Here is a 27,905-nt window from a genome sequence, read left to right on the forward strand (position 1 = left end):
GCTGGAGAGCAGCCCTGTGGAAAGGGATGGGGGGTTGGGTTGATGGCAAGTTGAATAGGAGTCAACAGTGTGCCCTGGCAGCCGAAAGGGCCGGAGTGCCCTGGGGTGCATCAGGTGTGGCACAGCAAGCCGGTCGGGGGGCGACTGTCCCACCTCGAGTACGGTGTGTAGCTTTGGGCACCCCAGCGCAGGGAGGACATCAAACTGTCAGAGTCCAAGAGGAGGGTGACCAAGTTGGTGAAAGGTCTCAAGGGAAGGATGCGTGAGGAGCAGCTGAGGTCACTGGTTTGTTCAGCTGGGAGAAGAGAAGGCTGAGGGGTGACCTCAGGGCACTCTGCAACCTCCTCAAGGGGGGCAGCGGCGGGGGAGGGGCTGGTCTCCTCTCTCTGGTGACCAGCGATAGGGCACGTGGAAATGGCATGAAGCCACATCAAGGGAAGATCAGATTGGACATCAGGAAAAGGTTCTTCACCGAACAACGGGTGGTCGTTGACTGAAACAGGCTCCCCAGGGAAGCTGCCATGGCACCAACCTGGCAGAGTTCAAGGAGCGTCCAGACAACACTCTCAGTCACACGGTTTAGCTTTAGGCAGTCCTGCAAGGACCAGGGGGCTCGACTCGATGATCCTTGTGGGTCCCTTCCAACCTGAGGTATCCTATGATTCTAAGTGAATCTTCCCAGAGACTGACTATGAGGCACTAGTTAAGCAAATAAAATAAAAAAACAAACCCAAAAGACCTAAACCCAAGCTTACTTGCGGGGCTTTATCTACTAGCAGTAAAAATGGTTTATTACAACAAACAGTTTTCTCCTAATTAAATCATATGACATTTACTTGGAGCAAAGGACTACTTCAGATTTAAAAGGCAAACTAGGAGGCTGAACATCTGTGGTAAAGCCTTTATCTGTTTGATAAAACGACATTGAAATTTCTAAACTAATTTTCTGAAGTAGGTCGGTTACCATATGCCAAGATAAGGTGTAATTTTGCTAAGTGCAAGCTTGGAGATTTGTTGTTTCTAGCAGCAGTATTACGTTAATGCAGAAGGCAAATACTGCGTTTTCTGTATTCTGACATTTCTAATTTGAATTCCAATTTATCTACCACTGTACAGTGAAGGAAGGACCTGTTTTCCTCCAGGTCTGATCCAAGGTCCTTTGGACTTGATGAAACTAGGAGCAAAAAGAAACTAAGAGCAAAAGAGTGAAGGGAAGACATTTTAATGGACTTTGAATGGTGCCCTCAAGGAGGAAAACAAGTAAAAAAAAAGGAAAACAACCAAAAATAGTAATTAGTTTTCGACAAATCATCCAAAGACTCCATCTTCCATCCATAAATCAGAAGATGCTTTGGGAATCTCGGAGGCCACGTTCCACCATGCAGTGTGCTTTTCTACCACTCTGCAGTGTTAAAAAACCCGGTGTAATTCAAGGAGGTGAAAACAGTCAATGCAGATACAGGTGTGGAAGCATGCACAAATGGTTTCCATTATCATACTGAATAATGGCACTACCTAATAAATCTTCTCATCCAACAAGGATCTGGGTTTAATAGCAAACCACGGTATCGCTGGACGTGTTTTGTAAAGGCAGGGAAGTAAAGAACCAGGAATGAAGGGCCGAATGATGCTTTTACTGAACAGCATTCATCTAAAACTTGAATCCCTCTTTTTAACACATGACTAAGGTCCATGAACTGCATCACTCCTGCAGACTTCTCAAAATGGTGCTCCTGCACCAATGTTTATTTCTGTAAGGAAACTGGTGAGGGAAGAAGATTTTTTTCAAAAAACATATTCCAGTGAATGGCAAAATATATTTGTGCTGAGCTTTTACAGAGCTGTCTAAATCACTGAAATGGCAAGTGTGCAATCTCAAAATCTAATTTCAAAAATAAACTCCACAAGAATATATTTACTTTGGTATACGCTCTCAGGGATCACTTATAATGCTTGGCTTAGCTCAGTCAAGATAAACAGTGGTGTAGAAAAGCCATATGATGAATCCTTAATACTGCTCATTTACCACTGCATCTCTTTTGGCTGTTATCCCTTTCTATAACCTTCATTTCCTAATCCAACAGGATGCATAGATATATTAACAGTACATGTCCAGCGCCCGTTTAACACTATAGCGGTGATACTGAAATGTGTGGCCAACATTATTTTTCTCCTTGCTTGTTAAGCTCTGCTGCCTTATTTTAAAATCAGAAGCTGAAAGCAAGCAAGCAGATACTATGAAATAGTACGTGATTCCATAAGCCAGTGAGGTATTCCAACCGGGAGCTTCAGTAACGTAACTAACTTGGGTTTTCACTAAGCGATCCTTTGGAAGAAAATTTTGCCAAACCTCCCGTTTGCCCTCATCTGGCTGTTCATTCTCATTCCATCGCTCCCTGTGCTGATAAAATTGGTTGTGGGACTGCAGTAAAACCTGATCAGTGAAATAATCCAGTTTAAAAAAAACACCGAGAAAGGTGTATCCAGCTACAGTATGGGGGATGGCACGAGTGACCGTGGGCTACGGAAGAAGAGAAATACAGAACTTTTACACTGAAAAAAGAAAGGTATGTGAAACTATGTGTTTGTTAGCTGAAGTAGCTGGTCAGCAGTTTTCATTCGTATTCTTTACCCCCAGAAGAAAATATACTTTTGGTAAAAATATTTTGTAAAAATATCTTCAGGCCTTTTAGCATCTTTCAGTTTTTCATCTCAGTTGAAGATTTTGAATATTTTAAGTATTCAGGATTTTGTTCTTCTTTTGCCATCACATGCTTTTCACGTTTGCTCTGCATCTCTGAAATGGTGTCCCTAAAGAGCTCCCAGAATGCTCTCAATAATTTAGCTTTGATACTTTTGTTTATTTTTAAGGAAGTTTTCTCATCTATATGTATTTGTCCTTTTTTGGAGACTATAGCTGTAGTGTACCCTTTGGTTTATTTGGTCCTACAGAGTTGCTGAATATCAGTAGCTGGTGGTTGCTCTTTTAAACAGACTTTAGACCGTCACATTTTAAAACGTGTGCCACAAGCTCAGATCAAAAGTTGCTTTTCCTCATGCAGATTCTCTAATCTGTTGCTTTATGAAGCATGCGCTGATAACGTCTGAATACTCGCTCTCTGCCATGCCCTGACATGACACTGTCTGGTGTTACACAGCAGCTGAAGGGCCCTGTTGCTGTTCTGTGACCTCAGAAGATCCTGCTCAGCAGACTGCAGTCAGGTTGTTTTCTGCTGGGCTGTGACTTAGTGCAGTATTTTTCCCACTTACCCCCCAGTCTTGAGTCCATAGATTCTGTTTTAGTCACTGGCATAGTTAAGATCGCTGATCTGATTTGATGCGGGGGGGGGGAAGGCAAGCCAAAAAAAGCAAGCCGCCTTTTACTTCTAGCACTATGAAACCATCAGTGTATCCTACTCCTGATCCAGCATTTAATATCCCAGATTCCCCGCATACTTTGCACGGTGGTATTCATGCCTACCTTCCACCAGCTTTACAAAATTACTAGTATTCTAGTGTCCCCACTGGGGATAGATATTCCACTTCACCCGTGGGATTTCTAAGACTTCCAACACGTGTTGTGCTTTTCTTTACTGCAGTGCATTTAAATGACATCCTCTGTCATTCCACTATCAGCAGCAACAGGATTAAGGACACTCTCAGAAGGAGCTATATTGGCCGTACATAAGATTTTTCAAATTTTTATTTACTGAAGTCTTCTTTCCATTTAAAAGAGGTACCTATCAAAATAAAAGGGCTTAAACAACTGAAATCAATTAGCATCAGGAAATTGTGCATTCTGATGGGCCTGACTCATCTATGTGAAAACTGGCAGCCACCCCTGCAGCCCCTCCTTGGTAACGCATTGTTATTAACTTCCCAAAAGCCTCTAGCTGGCTGTTTCTACTCAGAAGTTAGAAGATTTTTATTGCATGTGTAAACTATTATATTTCAGTTTTATCACTCACTATGGTGCTCAAATATCAGGGGAAAATATTTTAAAATTGGACAAGCGACTACCTGGTTGTATAACAATGTCTAGTTACTAAAGCAGACAGGTTTTATTAGGTCAGGCAGGTGTTTCTGTCCTTCAAAACTACAGCCTAGGTGTTGAAATCTGGAATTAATTCTTATCTCTTGCTCTGGTTTTAATTTTTGTATTAGTTTTGCAGACAAAATCACAAGGAAATTTGCAAACTGAAGCAAAAGCTCACAACAGAAGCGACTAGGTTGTCATTTACAGAGTGTGAAAGTCAGTTCTCAGAAAACACAAATGTCAGGTGATATTAGGATGCCATATATTTCTAAAGAAAGAGAGGTTATTTCAAATAACAAGAGCTGAGAGGATGCATTAAGCTATTTTCCTCAGTAAGAAACAAGGCTTTGGGCATGGGTGATGTCCAATGAATAACAGTCCAGAAGTGTCACCCTGGCCCGGCTCCCTAAGACTTTGTGTTGTGTAACCCAGCCAAAGTGCATTTACTTTTCATTTCTCACTATGGTGATCAATATAAGCTTATATCCAGTGAATGTTACGGGAAATTTGCCAATGACTTCAACTGGGGCAGGATTAGAATCTTTACTTGTTATTTTTTTTCCCCCCACAGCAAGAAATAACTGCTCCGGCTTTATTATTTTTACAGCTAACCCCAGTTCAGCTATCTGAATTTGAAAGACTCTTCCAGCCCAGAGATAAAATAGCGGCCTTCTGCACTTTTCTGGATCAATTCCATTATCTCCACAGCCACCATCTCAAATGGTGGTTTTCTTCCAGAACTTAAAACTGGCAAAGGTTTGACCTTTGCATTTTTGCCACCAACTGGCACGATGGGCACAGCTCACAGCAATTGCATGGACACCCTCTGAAATGTGTGGTGACAACCTTGCTGTTGTATTTTTTTTTGCCTTCGTAACTACATCACAAGCTGGCTTTAACATATTTGTAATAGTTATAGTACCAAACATCCCCCTCTGCTTGAGGTATTACTGCCTGCATTAGTAGTATCAGATTCTTTCTCCTTTCATTTCATTTAATTTCTTTCAGAAGTCTGGTCTGGGCATCTTATCATTTCTGTGCCAACTGAAATGTCATGAAGTTTCTATTTTTAAGATAATTTTGTTGAAATTCTGAGCAACGTCACCTGGCTTCACTTGGGCAATATTGTTGGTCTTCTATTTCTCACTTTTGCTGCTGATCTCGTCATTTGGAATTTTCTCTGCCTTCATCTGTCCTGTGAAACATGACCTCCCTAAGGCAGTCTGCGGCCCTTGCAAAGTTTCCGTCCTTTAGCTGGACCGAGGACCACGTCGTCTTCTCTTGAGCAATGCTTTATGGTCATCATCTGCAATCATCTTCTTTTTCTTCGTTCTTGCATGACAAGACCTCCACCAGCCATGTGCCCTTGTTGGTGAAATGTCCAGCAATCCTGACACTTGCAGTTGTTGGGTCTGGGTCACCCACTGTGGTCATACCTATGTCGCTACAAGCTCTTGTTCCTGCTTCTGCTGGCCCTGAGCTACCGGTGATGTTGCAGGCTGTGGACCTTTTTGATGCTCCTGGAAAGCAGCCTCATGCTTTTATCTGTGGTTTGCTACTGGAGCCATTAGACTTTACCTTTTCTACTGTATAGAAAATGGATAAAATTTATAAATAGGATAGTCACAGGTGCTATGAGTCTCTTCTGCCTAGGCACCATGGTCCTTCAGGGCCTTTACAGCGTTGATCACTCTGCCATCATCTCATCAATGGGATCATACGTTCCCCTCGACAACTTTCCTTGGCAATTTTCCGTGTTCCCTCCTTAACGGGTTACGCTGCATTTCTGGCCCGAAGCTCAGTCCTGCAGCTGTACCATCCCCTTTGCTGCCGTGGTTCAAACTTCTCTCTGAGGTCCTTTCTCATCCTAGGACAGAAACAAAACGCTTTGACTGTTTTGTCTTAGGTAGGGCCCCTCAGCCACGGGGCACTTGGCATCTGGCCAGGAAGTAGATATCCCTCCACCCTCCCCCAGGGACTACTATATTTGGAAAATGAGTCACAAGGCTTCAATTTCCATCTAAATTAAGTTAAAAAGCATGACTAGGTTTGATGCCTGCAAGCTGTTTCTCTTGTAAACAGTGTGACAGAAGTGACTGAACTCAGTAAAAACACCACCTAGGGTTTAATTGCTGGCTTAGGGCAAGAATTACCAGTAGTATCCGTGTGTATGTAGTATACACATGCACATATATATGTATGTATGTATTGCAACTTAATCTTTAGCCTTTTTTCATAACTCAGCTAATTCAGCACATCCCTGCCTGTGTGTTCAGGAGATGTAGCTGCTTGTACCTGCAGTCCTCCTCCCTCCTGCCCAGGAGGAACCACCTCGTCAAGGAAATTAATGTGCCTGGTGTGTTTTGGGAAGTAGTTTATAGCTGGACAATTCTTCCAAAACCACATTTTTAATCTATTTCAAATATACCAAACTAATACACACCAGCTGGCACCCTATGCATAAAATTAATGCTTATTCTTCTGTTTCGTCACATTCTGTGTATATGTGCTCTTTGCAGAATGATGTAAAATATGCTCGGTGCCGTATGTCTGTGACTGGCAGAAGAGCAGGATGCCTGTGCTTCTGCTGCTCCAGCAAGATTTTTTAATTTATGCTTTCTCAGTACACCTGCAACTGTAGAAATATTGTAGTCAATTATTTCTCCCAAGTCTTTCTACAAAAAACATAAATTCTATCAGCCCACTGAGAACAAAAGTCTCAGACAGAAATGCGTAGCCTCTGTAAAGCAATTTGGAACTTGACTGAATTACCTGCAATAATAATCCGTGTATTTATAAGTTTCCCAAATGACAGTTTTGGACCACGGTAAACAGGAATCCAGCTAAAATATAATGATAATAATAATTTTAAAAAATCAAGATTAATTCTAGGTCAGTCACTTTTAACTCTAAAAACACAGAACTGAATTTAACATTGATTGTTCCACTTGGGTTATGTTCATTTTTTGAGCACTCAGTAGTAGTCTCGCTTTGCCTGGCTTTAATCATGCACCTTTAACTCAACTCTGTACATTCCCGGCTTCCTGAATCCCCACTTTCTTAGTCAGTTTGCAGAGTGATGGGAATTAATATTGGTCCTTGCTTACATCGATCATGTAATGACAGGAGAAATTTGCAGCATTCTGTATTTCAGGAAAGTGTTGGCTACTCAGGAAACTGTTTCCACAAGACTTTAGATTCTTAATTTTTTTTTTACATTAAGTTTTATGTTATTTTTTCCTTCAGATTTATCATCCTTCTCCCTCTCTTGCTCTTCTTAGAACAAAACCTCATTCTTAACTGTTGACATGTACATGGGAGCCTCCACTTGGCTATGGAGATTTTAAAGCGTTCAAAATTTATCAAGCTCAGAACAAGGAGGGAATTATTTTCACGTTTGTTCATGATGTGTTCCTGGAAGTATCATGTAAATCCCCATAACCTAAGTCTGATGAAGCCCAACCAATCTATTTCACCTCATCCTCACACATATTTACCTGCAGATACAGTGTGTATGCATGTGTCTCTATGTGTATGACAGAGAGAGAAAAAGGATATGGAGCAAAGATAATTTATTTTGCTAATCTGTTTGTTCAGGAATTTAATTTATTTTCAAAATGGTAAGCCTGTATTTTGTTTCTTGGGTACAGAGAAAATGAAGTAACGGATTATGGTTCAATATGTTGTTGGGATGGGATGGCGCTTATACAATACTGCTTTTGTGAAGCTATTTAGGCAGGTAAACTGAAGATCTTCTTTAGCCTATGCATAACTATTGCCAGATCACTGTGTTCTGTTTGCTTCTGCAGCTACCTGCACAAGAACAAGTACCTGGAAGTTATCAACGATGATGCATTTCTGGGAGTGTACAGTGGACCAACTCTACTGTAAGTAGAAAGGAGAAAATGAAGTACCGAAAACTTTAGAAATCATACTGGTTCAGGTTGCACTTTATTTCCAACCGTTATTAGCAGCAGAGCAGGAAATGGCATGTTTACAAAAAGAGTATCAGCAACAAATCCGTGCTTTAGGGAATAAATTTAAGAAATGCTTGCATCTTGCATTAGAAATCCTGTTCCTACCAGTTTTTCTTCTGAAAGATTTTGTACTGCAGTCTGCCTTACGACTCTACAATTGTAGCACAAACTAAGGACTCTAGTAGCACACACACAAAAGAAACTGAATCAGAGGTGAAAGAATAACTTTAGACAGAATGAAGTTATTTCTGGTGCTCTTATCTTCTTTCTCATTTAATTCGCCTTCCAGTTGGATTTTACAGTCCTTGAAAGAACTGTTCACTAAAATTAGGAATCGCAATACAGAATGAAACAAAAAACTTTAAGAAGTTTAAGACCTTCAAGAAGAATCATCCTCCCTCACTCGAATCATGTAGCACATCATGTAGCGCATAGGACCGATGGTGGGGTGAAGTGCTGAAAGCGGGATCCCCTCCTCCACTGCAAAACCAGACGCTCACTCCATGTAAGAATCAGTTTTACTTTCTGCTCTCCTGGGAAACAGCCAACTTCTATCAGGAAACCGGTGCAGTGTTCACAGAAGGAATCCTAGCAGCTAGCTGTAATAACAAAAAGGTGCAGAAGACACTATTTTTCTCCCGGAATCTTTCCAACTCCAGCAAACCAGGCTGGCTACCAGTGACACAACAATCTACAGCAGAAGCCGAGTTGGTTTTACCCACTTGATGCGAAGAAGAGTTGTGTCCCTGCCGTGCAAAGCTGCAGCAGACCTTTGATGGTGAGGTCACCGGCAAGTCCCTGGTCCTCTCTGTCCCCCTGCATCCCAAGTCAGATGCATTTCAGAGCCTGGGTGTGAACAGCAGCCTGTCTTCTGCTTCAGGCAGCTAAATGACTTTGTCTGGTGGGGTGAAAAGGAAGATCTGGCTGAGGACCCACCTCTCAGGGTCACATTGCTCCTCCATAAGGTCCACTGGAGTTATTAGCAGAGTTCTTGGGAGCGGGGTCTGAGACCAGTTCTGGGGAGTATCAGGTTTTCCCTTCACCGGCTGGAGGGGAGAGAGAAGCACAGACCATTCCTGCAGTCACACTTCTGAAGCAGAAACCTTGAAAAATTGGCAGTGGAGCAAGCAGCAGCCCATAATAATCAGTTATTCCAACAGAAAATCATGCCAAACCACTCCTGTCACACTGGGGTGACATTTTGTCCATTTTCTAAAGTCATCCTCGATTTTTCCAGTGGCACCTGAAGCATCACCAGAAAGATGGAGATGGGAAGCAGCAGCACAGCCACCCACACAAGGACACGCAGGCCAGCTCTTCCTCCCCTTCACTCACTGCTTTCGGTCCCCTTCCCTCCACAAAAACCTGCTGCAGGACTGCATAGGTCAGTAGGGATAATGTCATGTCACAACCTTCTTGCCTGAAGCCTGGCAGCTCTGGCTGCCAGCCGTGGGCAATCCCACCCCCTGCTTCTCTCCAGAGGGTCTCCAGAGGGAGGAAGGCAGTCCAGTCCTCTTCACTTGCGGTTGCAAAGTCCTCGGGATGCAGGTGTTAATGAGAATAAGTAAAGGCAGTAACACCCTGCACTTGTCCCTCAAGATGCTGTCAAGGACTAATGAGCCCATTTTTTTTATCTTCTTATCACTAAATCACCTGGAGGATAAACTTCAGTTGTGCCATGAGGGGCCAGATCCTGAGACTGCAGTGAAAGGCAGTGAGTGTTTTCTGACCATGTCTTAAAAGTTGTATGTTCTAGATAAGAAAAGCACAGCCAAGGCCCTGGGTCCATGATCAGGAGGAGAACCAGCCATCTAGGCAGAGTGAAAAAGACTGTTCTGGAAGCAGAAGGCAAGAGATCAGGAGGGAAACCTGAAAAAACTCACCGAGGGGCTGTTAAACCTCCTGCTCAGGGAGCCTTTGTGGTGGCTGTTGCTCCTTTTCCTCCCTGGTAGTGGGGTCACCTTCACTTCCCTGCTTCTGCTTTGAGCAGGGCTCGGGCCACCCACCCCTGCACTAAGATGGTCCTTGCTGGAGAACCACGACAGAAGCTGTGTCGGTGCTGAGCAAGCCTTTTTTATTAGTATTTGGCTAACAAAGCCTTTTTCTTAATATTGCACGTGGCACCAGAGAAGCCCTTTCTCATTTTTTTCCTGGCCAGAAAGAACACTACAGAAAAAAGTTACAGTTGATGTAACTTTACCTGGGCACCGTGTTTCCATGATGATACTACTTTGTCACAATAAATGCATGGCCCCAAAACACGGTGCAGCCTCCTGTTACGCCTGGGGTCTCGTAGGGCTCACTGCACATCTTCCCTCTGAAGGCTACAGGTGGCGCGATGGGTTGAAAAGCTCCTTCCTAGGGATGGCAGAAGACAGAAGACTTGGATTTTAAGTCTAAGGGAGGTGAGAGCAGGCAGCAGCACAGATTTTGACTCTTAGAGTTACAGTGGGTATTCAAAGCAGCAGTGTTGTTATGCTACACAGGTCAACAAGTAATGACACACTGCAAAGGGCTGTGGGGTATCATATTTTTTTTGCCTACTAATTTGCTCTACTAACGTTGCCAGCGAGCTCACCCTGCAAGGGTAGCTCTGAGGTGTTTGAGCTACGTGTAACCTCTTGTTTCAGGGGCTACTGTTTAATTCCGAGGGTGCGCATACGTAACTGTAAAGAATTTCCTTCTCACTCCATTTTTAAGTCAGGTATGTCTTGATTTTGTCAAATAACTTGAAATTTTTCTAATCTTCTATAATTACCGTGCTAGCCCTGCTGCTATTGATTCTCAGTCTCAGGATGTGTTATACACCTGCAGTCTAAACAAGCAGTTATCCACCTCCCATTAGAATGGGACACCTCCGTGGCTAACAACCGTCCTGCCAGCATTTATATTTAAAGAGGGATGTGGTACTATAGCGGCACTACAAAGACAGATACTGCTTCTCAAAGGCAGAAGGCATAAAATGGCAGGGAAACAACAGAAAGTCTGTAGTGATTAAAAAAGTCTGAGTATTTCACACCATGATCCTTTGATTTGCTAGTCCTGAGCTAAAGATCTTAGGAAGGTGTCGTGGTTTAACCCTGGCTGCAGCTCAGCTCCACGCAGCTGCTTGCTCACCTCGTGCCCAGTGGGATGGGGGAGAGAACTGGAAGGCTGAAAGGGAGAAAACTCATGGGTGGAGATGAAGACAGTTCAATAATGAAAAAAGGACAGAAAATAAAAACAACAAGGTGGGGGGGCAGGGAGGGACACAAAACAAACCCAAGAAGAACAAGTGATGCAAGAAAAAAATTGTTTACCTTCAACCGAGTGATGCCCAGCCAGCCCCTGAGCAACAGCAGCTCCTGCAAACTTCCATCCAGCTTTTATTGCTGAGCGCAGTGTCATAGTGTGGGACACCCCTGGGCTCAGCGGGGGCGGCTGTCCCGGCTGTGCCCCCTCCCAGCTCCTGGTGCCCCCCAGCCTGCTCGCCGGTGGGGAGGGGGGAGGGGCAGAGCAGCCCCTGGCGCTGTGTCACCCTGCTCAGCAGGCACCGCAGCACCCCGGGGACCAGCACTGATGCACAAATCCTAAACACACCTTTTCTCATTTTTAAGTCTCTTGCCTCACATTCTTACGTGCCCCAAAACCCCTCTCATAAGAATAATCATTCCCCATCACCTGCTTTACGACATGCACGGCACCGGTAGTGTACCGCTGCTTCCAGTCCTAGGCTTTCCCAAGAGAGAAATCCTTATCTACTCCTTATCACTTTATATATGAACAACCTGATACTTGTAATCATCCTTGCTGCAGCTTTCTGTGCTCTTATTATAAACTGCATAGAGGATTTATAGAACTGCATAGACCATTTCAGACGCAGTCATATTAGATTGACAAAGCGAAGTTTTTCTGTTCTCTTTTCCATTTCTTTCCTAAAAAATCTTACCATTCTATTTCCCCTCAACATTATTAAGTAGCACTGACCTGACATTTGCAGAGATGACTCCAAGATCTTCCCAGCGTGCCAAGTAAATTAAACCCCACTGTCATCCACATACAGTTAAGACGCCTTATTCCTAAATACGCTTTACAATCACCCGTATTGAATCACGTCACTTATTTTACCGCGCAGTCACTCAGAATTGCAGGATCATTCTGCTTCTTTAGACAATCAGCGTTAGCTTTCACTACCTCGTATATTATTTTGTGTCAGAGACACACTTTGTTGCAGCTACTGTCATTCTCTTACCCTGAGTATTTCAGTAGTAGCAGTGCTAGCCTAGCCTCTGCCGCCACGGTGGGGTATGTTCAGATACCGGTTCATTTTCCAGTCCTCCTCTAGCATGAAACTTATCACCTCTCCCCAGGCTTTTCCCCCACTCTTTTATGTTTTTTTCATTAATCCAGGAAAGCCATCCTCCTCGCCACATAACGGATTAACTACCTCAACAGCCCTTGATATCTCATTTTGTCAAGGCTCTTCAGAAATCCCAATTCATTCTACAAACAGGATCATCTTTCTCCACATGTTTGTGCCAGAACACCTTCAAAGAACTCCCAACAATTTGCGAGGTGTCACTGCCCTTCCACAAAGCCTTTCACACAGCATTTAACCATCTTCCCTTCCTGCAGGTAGCTGCCACCACCATGAGGACTTGATGGAGACCCATGGGGGTTGCTGAAAGGCCAGCCTTGTCTTGGTAAGATCTAGTCCAAGATCTAGTTTACCAAGATGTTTTGCTTCAGAAGGAGAGCTCTATACAATGAGGAAACTGGTGGGGAAAAAAAAAAAAAAGGAGAAGGCCACTGATTAAGGGACTGGAGCACCTGTCATAGCAGAATCGGCTGAGAGAGTTGGCAATTTTAGTCTGGAGAAGAGTCAAAGGAACCTTCGCAACGTGTATAAATACTTGATGGGCAGGGATGGGGACAGGGAACTGGGAAGATGGAGCCAGGGTCTCCTCAGGTGTCCAGTGACAGGAGAAGAGGCAAAAGGCACAAACTGAAATACAGGAAAGTCCAATTCAACAAAAGAAAAAACTTCTGTACTGTGAGGGTGGTCGACTGTTGGAACATGTTGCCTAGAGAGGCTGTGGAGTCTCCAACCTTGGAGATACCGGGAAGTCAACAGGACACAGCTCGGAGCAACCTGCTCCGGGTGACACTATGCAGAGCAGTGAGGTCAAACTGGATGATCTGGAAGCTCAACCATTCTGTGACTCTTCAAAGGATAAAGTGATAGCAGGCAACATTCAGTCTCTTCTAAGAGCCAATTCAGGGGCTTGGTAGAAACACACACTACCTATCAAAAAGGACTCCAGAAGAACAAAAAAGAAGTTTATGTGGTTTAAGTCAACTACTTGTGACATATTCAAATATGTACGATAGCAAGGAAGCTATTAGAAGTAAAAAAACCCTCCTACAGAAAGGGGAAACAATTTCTAACTCAATTTAAAAACAAATACAAGCAAATCAAAAGAAAGAAGAAAAAAAAAAAAAAGGCAGAGCAAACCCAAGTGTTTTAGAAGGAGTTTGTTTAAAGCATAAAATTAGCAGTAATCTTTCAGGTGCAAGAAACCAGCCGGTGGGTGAGACTTCTAAGAGGAATAAGAACAGCACTCAGAAAATAATGCATAGAAAAAAGCAGAATTATTTATTATTAGGGTGTTCATGATGAAAGCACTCAAACAACGTTCCTACACTAGAACCTTTTTTTACAGGTTTACTTCTTTACAGACTCTTAATTCTGAGAAAACATCTTGACTTCAAGTGTTGGTAGGAGAGGTTTTGGGACAGAGCAAAAAACGAGTGTGAAGCAGCGGCGAGACCAGCTGACATTCCCCCGGCGGTTCGGAAGGAAGCACCTGCCCCAACGGCGCAAGGCATCTGCTGAGCTGGACTCAGCACCACAGAAACCGAATGCGGCAAACATAATGCTGAGTTTTCTAAGAATTTCAGGATGGAACGGAAGATTTTCATTTCAGTTTATGAAGAACGTTGTTTTAGTAATTACAATCCTTTCTACTGAAGTATCCCAACAGGTTAAAAGGAGTCTGTAAAGGTCTAAAGGAAAATAGCTCTCTTCCAATGGAAGATGTGATTTATTTAAAGACTTTTTAAAACTTTGGTTTTGCGCATGCATTTGTATCTGGTTGGCTTTAAAGGTGTAATGTTAAAAGTCCTGCTACTTCTTTACCACCCATATTCTGCACTATGAGCCATTAAAGACAAACTTTAAAACACAGGGAAAATCACAGGCAGAATTCATATCCTACTTGGATTTGAATGGTATCAGATCCTAGCAAGGCAGTATGAAATCCCGACCTCCTCTGGATTTTATTTTTGCCGTAGAACTGTAGGAAACTCCTAAATTACTGTGAGAATCTGAAAAATAATCTGATCCAGCCAGTGGACAGATATCCTGATGTTTCTCTTTTTCTTCCTTTACCTAGGGATGTCTCCAGGACAGCCGTCGCTAACCTTCCAGCCAAAGGACTGGAAAGCCTTAAAGAACTAATGGCCAAAAATACATGGACTTTAAAGAAATTACCAGCTGTAAAGATATTTCTTCAGCTAATGCGTGCTGACCTATCATACCCAAGTCACTGCTGTGCTTTCAAGAGCTGGAAAAAAGCCAGCGGGTGAGTTTCACTAACTTCCATTCAATTTTGAAGTATGTAAGTGAAGACAATGTTACAGTATTAATCTAAAATTACATCTATTGGCACTTCTGTGGCCATTTTTCCTAGGTATAGAGGACATCCTTTGAAACAGAGATTTGCAGTTTCAAACTGACAGAAGACAGACATTTTCATGTAATAATTTGTAGGACCTTTTGCAACTGCTGCTCCTTTAGTTGAGCCCAGAATTAAAGGGAAAAAAAAGAAAAGGCTAACGTGCCATAACACAGACCGTGGTGTAGGAAAGCCTGGAAAAAGACATTTTGGAGGGGTTATAACCTCATGTCTTGTATGTTTTCTAACTGAAAAGCTCAGAATAAATGACTCTGTAATAACCTTGCAGACAGATTATTTCAAATTCAGTTTCAGCAGGATTTCCAGCCTTCCATCAGAACAGGTGCGGATAGCTTTTGGAAAGAAAAAAAAAAACATTTCTAGATGTTCTGATGCAACAAAGCGACTCATCTTCTGTCCCAGAGGGAAGGGGGATGACTTACTGGGATTAGCAGCAGAATTGTACCGCAGAATGCAAATCCACTGTAAATTTCTCCAAAGTTTAATAAAGTTTAGAGAATTCCTATCCAGGCCAGCCCCTGATTTAGAAAGACAGCTCCCGTCTTCAGTATTGCAGTATTTGTATATTTCAATACACACAGTATATTGAAAATATGCTATGCTAAGTATATGAATTATTCGATAATAAACTCACAAAGCAATAGCATTCACAATTACGACGACTGGAAAGGTGAGGACAGAAATAAAACAGAGGAGTGGAAAGATTTAAAGTCCTGGACAGGAAGAATGTGCAGAAAAAACCCAGCACAGTCTAATGACTGAAAGAAACAAGTATTTGCAAGTTCATTAGTAGAGATGAAATTTCTCAGATGGAATTGTATGCCATCTCAGACTGTTAGCAACCTCAAATTCTACGGAGCTGGAAATGAGAAGTGCTAAAGGTTATGTGACAGTGGGTTGCAGCGATCAAAAAATGCGATGACAAATTGCAATTTTTTCCCTAGTAAAAAATACGAACAATTTTTGACTACAAATACAGGTGAATCACACCATGAGGTACAGCGACCCAACCACTATACTGCTTGTTAGCTGTAAAGCACCGACAGAAAATGCACAGATCAGAAATTAAAATGATGGAAGCTCTGGGAGAAAATTATTTGTGAGCAAAAATGAAAAGGAAATTAACACTGTGTGCATTATTTAAGAGGTACATAAACAGCAGATAAAAGTCTTGTTACCTAGTAAGAATGTAGATCCCAAGAAGGAAAAGGGATTATGGATGCTGAACTAGCCAAATTACTACTGGGGACAGCTGACAGCAACAGAGAAAGGAAAAATATAGTTTAAAAAAAAGCTCTGAGATGCTCAAGCGAACCGTTTGCTCTGTGTTCTATGAACAGAAGGATACCCCAGCACATTTTTCTAGCTGTTTTCATTCACTGCGGTTCGCTGTTGAAGTGTTCCCTTCGTTTACTCGCTGCACTCCAGTCGCACTGTAAATGCCAGTGGTGATTTCCCCCTCTCTCTTTCAGAATCCTGGAGTACCTGATGTGTAACCAGAGTGGCAGCCACAGCTTTCGTAAGAGATCAGTCAAAGCTCTCAGAGGTCCATTTTACAAAGATCACGCAGAAGAATACACAGACCACACCGACAGCATCTATGACAAAAACACCAAGTTCACAAATTTTCATGACAATTCCCATTATTACATTTTTTTGGAAGAGCACGGCGAAGGCGATCTTGGGTTTGGCCAAGAGCTCAAGAACCCTCAGATAGAAGACGTCCAGACCTTTGACAGTCATTATGACTATCCTCTCTGTGGAGGCAACGAAGATGTAATATGCACTCCAGAGCCTGACGAGTTTAATCCCTGTGAGGATATAATGGGATACCAGTTTCTGAGGATTGTGGTGTGGTTCGTGAACCTGCTGGCCATCTTAGGTAACATTTTTGTCCTTTTCATCCTTCTCACCAGCCATTACAAACTGACCGTGCCACGCTTTCTGATGTGTAACTTAGCCTTTGCCGATTTTTGCATGGGGTTGTACCTCCTCCTGATCGCTTCAGTGGATCTTTACACCAGGTCGGAGTACTACAACCACGCTATCGAGTGGCAGACCGGGCCTGGCTGCAACACAGCTGGCTTTTTCACCGTCTTTGCTAGCGAGCTTTCCATCTACACCCTGACTGTCATCACCCTGGAGCGCTGGTACGCCATCACTTTCGCCATGCGCCCCGATCGAAAGATTCGCCTCCGGCACGCCTTGGTGATCATGCTGGGGGGGTGGCTCTCCTGCTTTCTTCTTGCCCTTTTGCCACTGGTTGGCGTCAGCAGCTATAGCAAAGTCAGCATCTGCTTGCCCATGGACACTGAAACACCCGTGGCTGAAGCCTACGTTGTCTTCGTTTTAATATGTAACATTATTGCTTTTGTCATCATTTGTGCCTGCTACGTAAAAATCTACGTAACAGTGCGAAACCCTCAGTACAAGTCAGGGGACAAAGACACCAAGATTGCCAAGCGGATGGCTGTGTTGATTTTCACCGACTTTCTGTGCATGGCTCCCATCTCTTTCCACGCTCTATCTGCCATCATGAACAAACCACTGATAACTGTCACCAATTCCAAGATCCTGCTGGTACTCTTCTACCCCCTCAATTCTTGTGCCAACCCCTTTCTTTATGCTATTTTCACCAAAGCTTTCCGAAGGGATGTGTTCATCCTGCTAAGCAAGTTCGGTATATGCGAGCACCAGGCTCAAGTCTACAGAGGTCAGACAATCTCAGCCAAAACCAGCAGTGGCTCTTACGGGCAGAGAATCAGCCGAGGGATAGGACAGATTCTCACCAGCATTCAAGACCCAGTCAACGATTACCTTCCTGCTGTGACAACGCAGAACCAAATTCTCATGGAAGAATGCAAGCAAACTGAGCTATAACGCCCCAAAGTATCGCAGCCACAGTCTGCCCAAGAGCTGGTTGTGCATATAGTGAGTCAAGTCAGAAGATAACACTCGCCATAGCCTTCTTCCCTAGCCTACCCTTTGCGATGTCTGGAAGTACCTTCAGAGTGGTCTTCTTTAGACAAGTCACTCATTCGAACCTCTTGTCTCACTCACACTCTTAGCAGCGCAGGTCAGAAGATACCGTTCTGATGGCAATGCTGGAAGTAGATGCAAACACTCTATCTAAACAGGAAAACTAACATATATAAACTCAGCAAATATGACACACACCCTCACCTAAAAAGTTTAAGGAAGGAGGAGACCAAGCGTAAAACTTGGGGGTACCTGTATAACTAAAAAAAGAACATATTTTTTTGTAATTACAACAAGATTTTAAAAAAAATAAAATGAAAGGCTGAAGTTCTCAAATGCCAGCTGCCAAATGAGCCTGTCAAAAGGTTCAACTGGTTTTCTAATGGCAAAAAACTTCTACCAGGCCCTAAAATGGAACAGATTCCTTCTGCTATCCCGACCTAAACACAGCTAGTCTGTTGTTTGCGGTTCTTGGTTTAGTTGGGTGAGGTGGAAAAAGAGGCCTCTCCGTATCGCCTTTAGAGCAGCAAAAGGCAGATGCCCTTGACCTTGCAGCTGTTGATAAGGTTACAGATAAGAAACTTTTACCTGTTTTTTTCAGGGCGTTTGTGTGCTGCAAAAATCCCCTCACTACCACTCTCACTTTTTGATAAACCTGCTTAGGAGATGGATTAGTTTGAATTTGTTTTGAAGACCAGCCTACCCGGTCAAGTTAAGGACGTTTGTATTTTTTTGCCGGCTGATACCTGAGATAGTACTAAAATTTTCTCCCTATTATCCATTCTTTACCTGACACCAGCACAGTTCACTCTGAGTACGTTTTTTTACTTTGAACACGCCGTACCTGCTGCCTTCTCACCACTGCTGCTATCCCCCCTCACCCCTCTCGCAGGGTAGAATGACCTCCCTTTCAGTGCCTGCTACGTTGACCTGCCTCAAATCTACACTTGGACAAAGGGGGTGGCTCGTGCCTTCAGGGTACTTCATGCCCTTCGGTTACAGAACTGAAGGCTCCAACGTGTTTTAAGAACATCCCTCCATCGCGTAGCGAGAGCCGTATTCTGACATCGGTACCGTCCGCAGTACGACTCCATAAACCACACCGTCAGCTTTATCTGTGGCTTAGACACATACTCCCTGCTCTGCGCTTAACGAAATCCAAGCTCAGATACAAGAAACAACCCACAGCTTTTTGCTCCGGTGATGCACTACAGCATCCTTCTGCCACACCTGCTGCTAGACGGGGCCAGACCGAGCCTGAGCCTGGCTGTGCTCGCTTCATCCAGACACCACAGACAAACGCCTGGTGCTCTGCACCTCCCGCAGGCACCGGGACCCGGGGCCGGAGCTGGGCTGCACCGCCTGGCTGGGCAGCACCTGTGGGGCCAGAGTGCCTGGGTTTGACAGCGGGATCAGACCCGTTCTCCAGCTGTAGAGACTAGCTCTGTAGGACCACGACCAAGACTGCAATTGATCATTTTGCTCATCTGTTTGGGGGTAAGGAAGGCTTACCAAGAGAACAGAGAACATGGGGTGAATCCTTGCCATCAGGTAGGTATGCTAAAGTTCATTTTGTAATACCTATACTGGTTTTCATGGAATTATAGTCTTTGAGGAACTATAAATTGAACAGACAACAGTCACATCTTTTATACTGCAGGTTACCAGTATCCAGAAAAACACAATGGTAGAGCCCTCCAAACTGTTAGCTACTACAGCTAGAAATTCCCTGACTGCAAAGGTCATGTACCTTCTCCAATTCAAACCCAATTATTTAATTCCATATTCCTGATTATAAACAAATGGCCGCTTCAGTGAGCGGAAACAAGGGGCAGCAACTCTCATAAAAAATAAAAGATCCCATCATTGTTGATGCCATTACAAATCTACAATGTTGCATTATTGACTAATTTAGCTGCTTCTTTTGGGGAGGGGCATGCTTCCATTTTCGGTTGATTCTCAGCAAACTCTGAAACCTAACTGCCGAAAACCACACAAGTAATAATTGATGACCTCCTCTTCTGTGATCTAGACTCACCCAACGTTAATCAGAAATGTAAAGGTAGCTTCTTACGTGTGCAGACCCATAAAATTTCCTACTCCTGAAACGGCTGTATTCGGAATGCTCTGGCTGTGCCTGAGTCCCCCCTACAAAACATGTTATGCTGAGATGCGTAACATCCCACCCCTGGGTTCTGTCACCCTCCTGACACTGGAATAATCATTAAAGGGAGAAAAAGTTTCCTGAATGCCTTCATTTAGTATCTCAGCAGCAGCTAAGACAATCAAGTTCTAACAGACATTTATGTTACAGACTTCATAGATAGTAGCGTACCAGTGGAAAAGAAAATCCAAGCTTGAATCGTACTCTTTTTCAGAGAGAAAAGGTGAAATCAAAGGTTATTTTAAAACTGCTTTTAAAAGTAATATGGATCACTTATTTTAAACCTCTTTTTCACTTTAAAACAAACCACACTATTTGTTCCATGAAACTACTAGGACATGAGAAAGCTGCAATACGTTGGACTGACTGCAGTATGCTTTTGAATTAATACAGCTGTTTGCTGTTACTAATGGATGACGGATATATTTACCCACCATTGAACTTTTTTATCTCACATCGTTGCATTTTTTTTTTTTTTTGTCTATTAAACAAAATTCTGTGATATTACCTTTATGAACAAAGTTTTATATTTCTGGTTTATGTCTTGCATATTTCTTCTTGTATTTAACTTGGTAAAAAATATTTTAAAAGCTATTGGAAAGATCCAGGCAATAGACTTTAAATAATTTATTTGCCAGACTTTTTCTTGTAAATGTTTGTATCCTATAGATATCCTCTTCCATTTCTGCTCTTTTTGGTTTTGCATCCAGCCTTATGTAATACTTGCTATTTTAAATCTGTCTCAGCAAGATGTGTTATTTCTGGCGTTCAGTAGGTATCTTCTCTAGATTACTTTAGAAAGAATGGCAAGCATTGGAATAAAACGTTTTGTTTGAAACGGTAAGAGGCTCAGCAAGTTTTTTTCTGAAGTTTTTTAAAGATTTTTTCCTATAAAAGAAGTTAATACTGTTTCTCTTGCATTCAGCTTCACTGCTGTCCTTGGCTGGCCTACAGCCAAGAAGACTGACCACATGACACACAATTTGACAGAGCTCTGAGTTTTTTCGCCACCACTAACTGGGAAAGGGATGCCCTAAGTGGCCATCCTGGACAGCACGGCAGGGATGGAAAGGAACTGAAGAAGTGCTGTTGAGCTCTGGGGTTCCAAAACCATCATTAAATACATCCAAGATCATCAGAAGAATCACCTAACAGCTGTGAGGTCCTCTTCAAAAGACTAAATCTGGAATCTGATCTTTTCTGTTCTCTTTACTAAACCCAGTGGCTATGTGGCAGCCACAGTGACTAAGGATGACTAAGGATTCCATGAGAAAGCACTTACACAGTAAGAAGTTCATGTAGTAGAGAGACTCTACTGCAGAAATTCTCAAACTAACTAAATCAATCTGCCCATATGCAACATGATAGAAGATCCTTCCCTCTCACTAGGTCTTCCCTCCGAGCAAATGTCCTTTGTCCCATTATTTGTCAACATTTATGCTGCCAAACTTTATGTTCAGTAGCTCTCATTATTGAGATCATCACTCATCAGTGAGGGGAAAAAAGTGGTTACCTTTGCTATATGCATCCTTGCATTACCTGGAAAAAAAACACTTGGGGGACAACTCCCACTGCTGAAAACAGCTGAAGTATCAAGTTAACTCTTGACATACCCTCCCTGTCCCCAAAACCTCAGCTGACTTCAGTAACTGCACACCTTGCTACTGCCTGCAACTGTGCTGCCCTCCTACGTGAAGTTTACGGTGCAAGGAAATCTTTTTCTCAGTTGTAGATGTTCACTGGCATCAGCTAGGCCAATTAAGCTTACAGGCAAGAAGAAAATCCAACAGGCCAACAAGTGACAAGGAATAAATAGTTCTTTCTAGAAGGCCTATGCCGTTCAGTATGTGCATAAGGTACCTGGAAAAAGGAGTGAACAGTAAGATAACAGAGTTTGCTGTAGTAGTAAGAGAGTCAGAGCCATAGGAAAAACAGATGCCTATGAAGAACTACAGGAAGACTTCTTAAGACTGAATGACTGGCAAGAGGAATTCAGTGTAGATGAACAAAGTGATACGCATAGTAAAAAAAGATGAGTTGGAATCTTAAGTGATGTACTCTGGGCTGACAACCCCAATTCAGGAATAAGATCTTAGGGGTACAGTAAGTCCATGACAATACTAGCTTATGCCTCCTGGAGAACAAAAAAGCAAATCACATTATATTATTGGGAAAGGAACAGAACCTAAAATCAGTAATTATTATATCACTGTATAAATCTGCACCTCGAATAACGTAGCTCTTATCCGCAACAGAAAAACAATATTAGAGGACTAGAAAGGTTTCAGAGTAGGGCAGCAAGGAGAGTGAAAGGCTCAGAGTTACAGCTAAGGAATGAGTAAAGCAGGACCCCTTGGACTAGAAGAAAGAAGACAAAGCTCGATAGTCATGAGCAGGCAGGAGCAGCCGAGTTCTCGCCAAAAGCTGCTGCGGGTAATAAAGTTTACATGGGTTTATGGAGACACTGAGGATTCATGGAAGAGAAATCTGTGGAAAGATACTAAAACCACAAAAACTGTCTGTCTCGGGATGCTTCTGAACTGCAAATGTATGGCAGATGGGGAGTGTCTCATACGTGCTTGCCTATCCCATTACGCTTCGCGTCGCCACACCTGGTGAGCAGCTATCACAGTCAGGGCTCTGGCACAGATGGATTCTGGTCCGTTCCAGGGCAGCCGCTTCCCTTGTGTTTGAGCAGCTCCCCTATTCAGACTGCAAAGACAGCTTCAACTGCATCTGCCTTCCATAGGCCCGACCGCCAAGCCCAGGTAGATAAAAATAAAAGAAAAAAATCCAGCTGAGTGAAGAAGAGCATACCCCTGTTCACAGCACTACCTCAACTGATTTGACCTCGCAGCTCAAGTGAAAGGGCAGAGGCTAGCAGCCTCCTCTGCAAACCCTGCACAGAAATGGGAAGAGCCAGTGCTGCCATCCCACAGGGCTCTCAATAGCTCTGAGATTTCACACTGGAGAACAGAAAATCCTGTTTCAGGGTGGCAGAGAATGCCGCTGTTTTCTCTATGTAAACATCTGTAATTCTATTTGCATAAGTTGGTGGTAATACATAGACTATGAAAGATTTCTTCGTTCTCAGACACTGTAGAAAAAAGCTGTAAAGTTTAGCTGGAGGCTTAGTTATGAGGATGTGGAACTTTCCCCGAGCAATTTAAAGTGGCTATAGCTGAACCTCTGCTAGTTTCCCCTCTCTCCACCTATAGAGAGATGTGGGGTTTTGACTGAGCAGGCAGCTGTTTTAGATGACACCATCCACAACAGGTCAGCTATAGTCAAAGCAAAGCTATGCTATCCTGGAAGCTGAAAACAGCATAAGTAATAAAAGGTAAATTGCAAATCACTACCATAGCATTTTGGTTTATTAACATAAATGAAATACAATTTCATTTCCTTTCTTGCTGGGTAATTTAAATATTAATGCTCACAGCAGAGTCTTTGGAAAATCTGTACCCAAAAAAAAAAAGGTTTCAAAAGTGAAGTTTGATTTGAGCAGACCTCCTACACTTCTGTGTTAAAATGAAGCAAGCCCTCTTTTCCAGGCTGTCTGTGTAGGCTGATGAGTAATAGCAGCATAATCTGTATTGTTTTCCTAACAGACGCCAGGCATCCTCACTCTAAAACCACTCGGTAATCAAATGGTTTCTGGGTCGCAGTTAAAATTGGACAGAGTGAGGCACAAAATCAGTTGGGTATCATGCCTTTCTGTTATGCACTCTCCTCCTCCTTGGTAGGGAATCCAAAAACATATGACATTATACTGCACCTTGATGGAAGCTTTGTGGGCTAAGGCACAAGGTGCTGAAGGGCCATCATCACGCCCTGGAACAGAAGATGGTTAAGAGGTCTTAGTGACGCACGCCGAGAGATTCTGACAGCATCGTCAACCTTGAATTCACACCGGCTCAATAATATATCTGCATAAAGCTGAAACACTTTTAATCTGTTTAGTCATTTCCATCTGACCCGACTGATTTCTGTGTGACTAGAAATCACGATGTGGAAGGGAGCAAACGGAGGCTCTGTGAGGTCAACAGGCAGAGTGTGTCACCAGCAGAACCCACCGGTCCTAACTTCCTATCCCCATCCCACACCTGCCTCCCCATGCACACACATTATGAATTGCCACAGCACCTGAAATTGCCAGGTACTCGGATCAGGCAGGACACCCATCTGTGGAAATTTCTGATTTTTGTAACCGCCTGTCCTTATTTTCCACCTCAAAAATACTGAGTAACTATTCCACAACATGGGAAAGTCTCATCAACTACAGCACAGGACTTGGGACCTCACTGGGGCCACCCTGAACTTCCAGGAGCTGAACTTCTGCAGGATTAATATGAATCAACTTGAATCTTACCCTACGTTTTAGGTAGGAGTTTTCTGTGCTGTCCTGATTATATGCAGTGCCAAGCCCCGCATGTGTGGTCATCTGAAATAGTATCCTTACGGCACATCTGTGCAATTCAGCTGCAGGTCATAGAGCTTCGTTAATTAGAGGAGGAGGAGCACACTCATTCTGGTTCTCAGCTATTCACTACACAGCTGTGATGAGGAGTCTCCTCCGGGTTCTCATTTTTTCCTCTCTTTTAAGGAATGAAATCTGTTGTGAACACCAACTTCATTCACAACACATATCTAAGAGCTCACTAAACGGTCATTACAAAGCGATTGGAATTGTTACTTGCATCTATACTGCGATACTTTCTAATTTTGCTGCCAAGAGCCCTCCTGTTGCAAACACCGCGACTGGTAACTGGTGGGACAGCCAAACCCACGCCCAGTTCCAGCCGACATGGCAGCGGCTTCTCTTTGCAAAGCAAAGGAAAATGACAGCGCTCTTGTTTGAAGGCAAAGCTGCAACAAACCAAACGCAAGCAGGAACACGGGTTTTCACAAAAACCTGCTCACTGCGGACTCTGAGGCACTGTCTGCGCGTCCACCTGCTCCGAAGGCTGTTTGTGCTGCACGCACAATGCCGGTTTCAGTTTGTACCGAAAAGAATTCCTGAAAGGGTACGTGGATTACTACTGCTGCCTAGAGGGAGCCGTGGAAACAACAGATAATTCTTTTTTAGCCAGCTACAGATTTCCAGTCAAACCCAGCAACGTCAGCGTGAAGCAGCAAGAAGTGTGTTTTGAGGAGGGGCAGTTCGGAGGGGTGGCTGACACGCCGGCAGATGCACCCCTTCCCAGGAAAAGTCCAGGGGGAAAAAAAAAAGTTAGTTTTTTTTATTTCTTATATTTCTCTTTCAACAACTAAGTGCATTTGCACTCTATCAGATTTTTTTTTTAAAGGCTGGCTACCTCTTTTTATCTTTACCCTCTGTGCTCTCTGTTTCCTCCTTCCCGAGTCTTTTCACTTCTGATTTCTCGACTACGGAAGAAACCCTGTGCCCTATTTGATGAAGTACTTCGTATTTTCTACCTACCATTTAAAGTTATTTAGACTACATATACACACACACACATATATATATACACACATATACAGCAACCTTAGGGAGAAAATATAAAGCTGTTTATGAAGATGATTTAGGACAGAAAATTAAACCAAAAGATAGTCTGAATAAACATTAACAGCGACTTGATCTGCTAAAATTAAGAATGGCTCCACTTCCCCTCCCAAAACCAACTTAAGTGAGATATGCAGAAGTGTCTGTGATGTGAATGTATTTCTTCTTTCACTAACAAGTTTTTAATACCAGTATCATCGTCACACTTGCCAAGCCATTTGTCAATTCTCTACGCATACATGGAATTTTACTAGGTGCTGCTTTAAGATTAAAACTACATATTAAAATCAGACAAATTCAGTCCACATGGAACAGTATGTCAGAAATATTCCTCCCAGCACTAACGCTTTGTTAAAAGCTCAAACAAGGTAGGCTCAGAAGGAAAGACCTTCCATCCTGCAAAAATCTGAGTTTTCTGAAAACAAGGCCACCCAAGCCAGAACAAAAGGCAGTCGCAGTATTTATTTGCACAGGGTGAACTCTGTGCCACATCCTTTTCAGAAGTGCTGTACCCCCCAGAAGACCACGTTCCCTGGAATACATCACCTGCTCCATCCGGCCGCCCGCCCGGAGTCAGCCCGCTGTTCCTCGGAGGGGAAACCCTCAGACCCCATCGGGCAGGACACGCCAGCAGCCCTGTCGGGGGGACCTGGCAGCAGGAATCCTGGGAGAAACGAGAATGACCCTTCAGAAAAGTCAGGAAGCCGGGTGGTTTAGGCAGAACAGCCCACCTGCCTTATTTTACTAGTCCGAATCATTTTCTCTGTCCCCAGCTAGGGAAGGGGTTTTCTTTACCTCGGCATCAAATCCCACCAGCTCCGGCACTGGTAAAGCAGCGTCCCAGCTCTCTCAGGATTGAAATGGGTCTTCTGTTCCAGACATCCGAGGGCCTGTCCGCAGCGCACTTCTGTCTGCTTCACTTGGTACCTCTAGCAAAGAAAAATCGTTTGCTACCCTGACAGAATCACCTGCCACACGTTTTTTGTGTTACAAGATTACTTTTTGTTATTTTTACAATTTAACGGTAGTCTTTGTTTTGGATTTGTTATTGAAATGTACCTATCCAAATTAAAACACTTGCTGTTGTCTATTTCAGTAACTTCTTGTTCACAGATCTCAACTAAAAATTAAACCAAAAACTAGAAAATGTAAACCAAATACACCCAGCTATACGTTTTTAGAACAGTTATAACTGAAAGGCATTTAAAAAACGTTAAGTTCACCAATATACATCTTCAGAGAGGGGTTTTTCACCTACAGAAGCAGATGGGCAACTCGGTATCATTGGTAATGCAAAGTGCTATTTTCAATTATTTATTCTCTCTCCATATTACCTCATTATTTCGGATAATCCTCTTCCAGGTCACACAAGGACGTGCACATTTACACTATGTAAAAAGATCTAATGCACAGGCATTTTAAGCAATAATAATCGTGGCAGTCTTCACTCTGAAGAAAAAAATTGTTATAAAAACAATTTTTGGAATGTTATATATTCACAGCGAAGGTCAAAAGTAGTTCAACTGCACTTCATTTGACTGTACTACAGATGTCATTGCTGCGTCTGGAAAGATTAAGAGTGGTTTTGGCATAATCCCATTAGTGGTGGAAAAACTAGTTTGAAAAAAAAAAAAAAAAAAGAGTGACAGTCTGCTCTCACAAATGGCCAGTCTTTAACAGCATTTTACAAACAAAAGTCCAGGTTAGAAAAAAACAAAAACAAAACACAACACAAACCCTAAAGCTCGCAAGAGTTTAGGACAAGTTGTAAGGAATGATGTGTAGTTGAAACTAAATGGGGATATTCTGAAAGCTATGCTAATATCCCAAGTTTCTTATCCTCTCATACCTCCACAATTAAAATAATAAAGCTAGAATAAAAATAATAAAAAAACTGATAGCAAAAAAAATCAGGTATTTTAAAATATATTTGATTTTGCCTAAAAATGTATCCTTTTAATACTTTGCTCATGCACAGCTTGGAAAGCACAATTAACATTCACTATTACAGGGATGAAATCCAGCTTTTTATGTGTTTTAACATGAACTTGCTACTAATTTGTCAGCATTTGCCTTCCCTCCTCTTTTTAGGGTCCTTTTGAAAATACTGTGGCCAGAACAAGAGGCCATTTTTTCCAAGAGTTTTTTTGTTTGGTCAGTGGTTGTTGTTTTTTTTTTCTTATACATTATGCAAGCTCAGACAGCAATGATCTTTTTTGATAAAAGACTGCAATTTCTGACAGTGGTTTACCCAGAATCATCTCCAAATCCTTTTCAAGATGACAAATAAGGCCAAAGTTTATAAAAACCAGTAGTTTTTTTCAGACTTGCTCTGGTGTTGAGGGCTGGAGGGGAAGAAAAGTTTTAGGGGAAAAAAAGGCCTTGTGTGTTCAAAAAAAAACCACCCGCTCCTGAAAGATTCTTGGTTTGCTGTACTTATACACCACTATAGCTAAAAGATTACCTCAAAATCACTGCCTTCCAA

The 27,905-nt window shown here is 42.8% G+C and overlaps 1 protein-coding gene and 1 long non-coding RNA gene across 3 annotated transcripts in view; one reads left to right on the forward strand and one right to left on the reverse strand.

Annotated features, from left to right (window-relative positions):
* Positions 1 to 25,952, forward strand: part of TSHR (thyroid stimulating hormone receptor) — a 69,296-nt gene extending 43,344 nt beyond the window's left edge. The window contains exons 8-10 of the mRNA XM_005438747.3: positions 7,846 to 7,923; positions 14,448 to 14,636; positions 16,223 to 25,952. Coding sequence (XP_005438804.2) covers positions 7,846 to 7,923; positions 14,448 to 14,636; positions 16,223 to 17,630 — 1,675 coding nt within the window. The 3' untranslated portion in view covers positions 17,631 to 25,952. The remainder of the gene's footprint in view (positions 1 to 7,845; positions 7,924 to 14,447; positions 14,637 to 16,222) is intronic.
* On the reverse strand, positions 1,020 to 26,177 carry LOC114015730 (uncharacterized). Of its 2 annotated transcripts, XR_008733276.1 has the most exons (5): positions 25,967 to 26,177; positions 10,214 to 10,371; positions 8,736 to 9,059; positions 6,809 to 8,612; positions 1,020 to 5,903 (listed from the first exon to the last, which is right to left on the reverse strand). It is a non-coding gene; the product is annotated as an uncharacterized LOC114015730 (long non-coding RNA). The 2 variants fall into 2 exon arrangements; XR_003559815.2 differs by lacking the exon at positions 25,967 to 26,177 and having other exon boundaries at positions 10,214 to 14,454.
* Positions 26,178 to 27,905: the final 1,728 nt, after the last annotated feature.

Source organism: Falco cherrug, chromosome 7, assembly GCF_023634085.1.
Source record: "Falco cherrug isolate bFalChe1 chromosome 7, bFalChe1.pri, whole genome shotgun sequence".
NCBI classification, from domain to species: Eukaryota; Metazoa; Chordata; class Aves; order Falconiformes; family Falconidae; genus Falco; species Falco cherrug.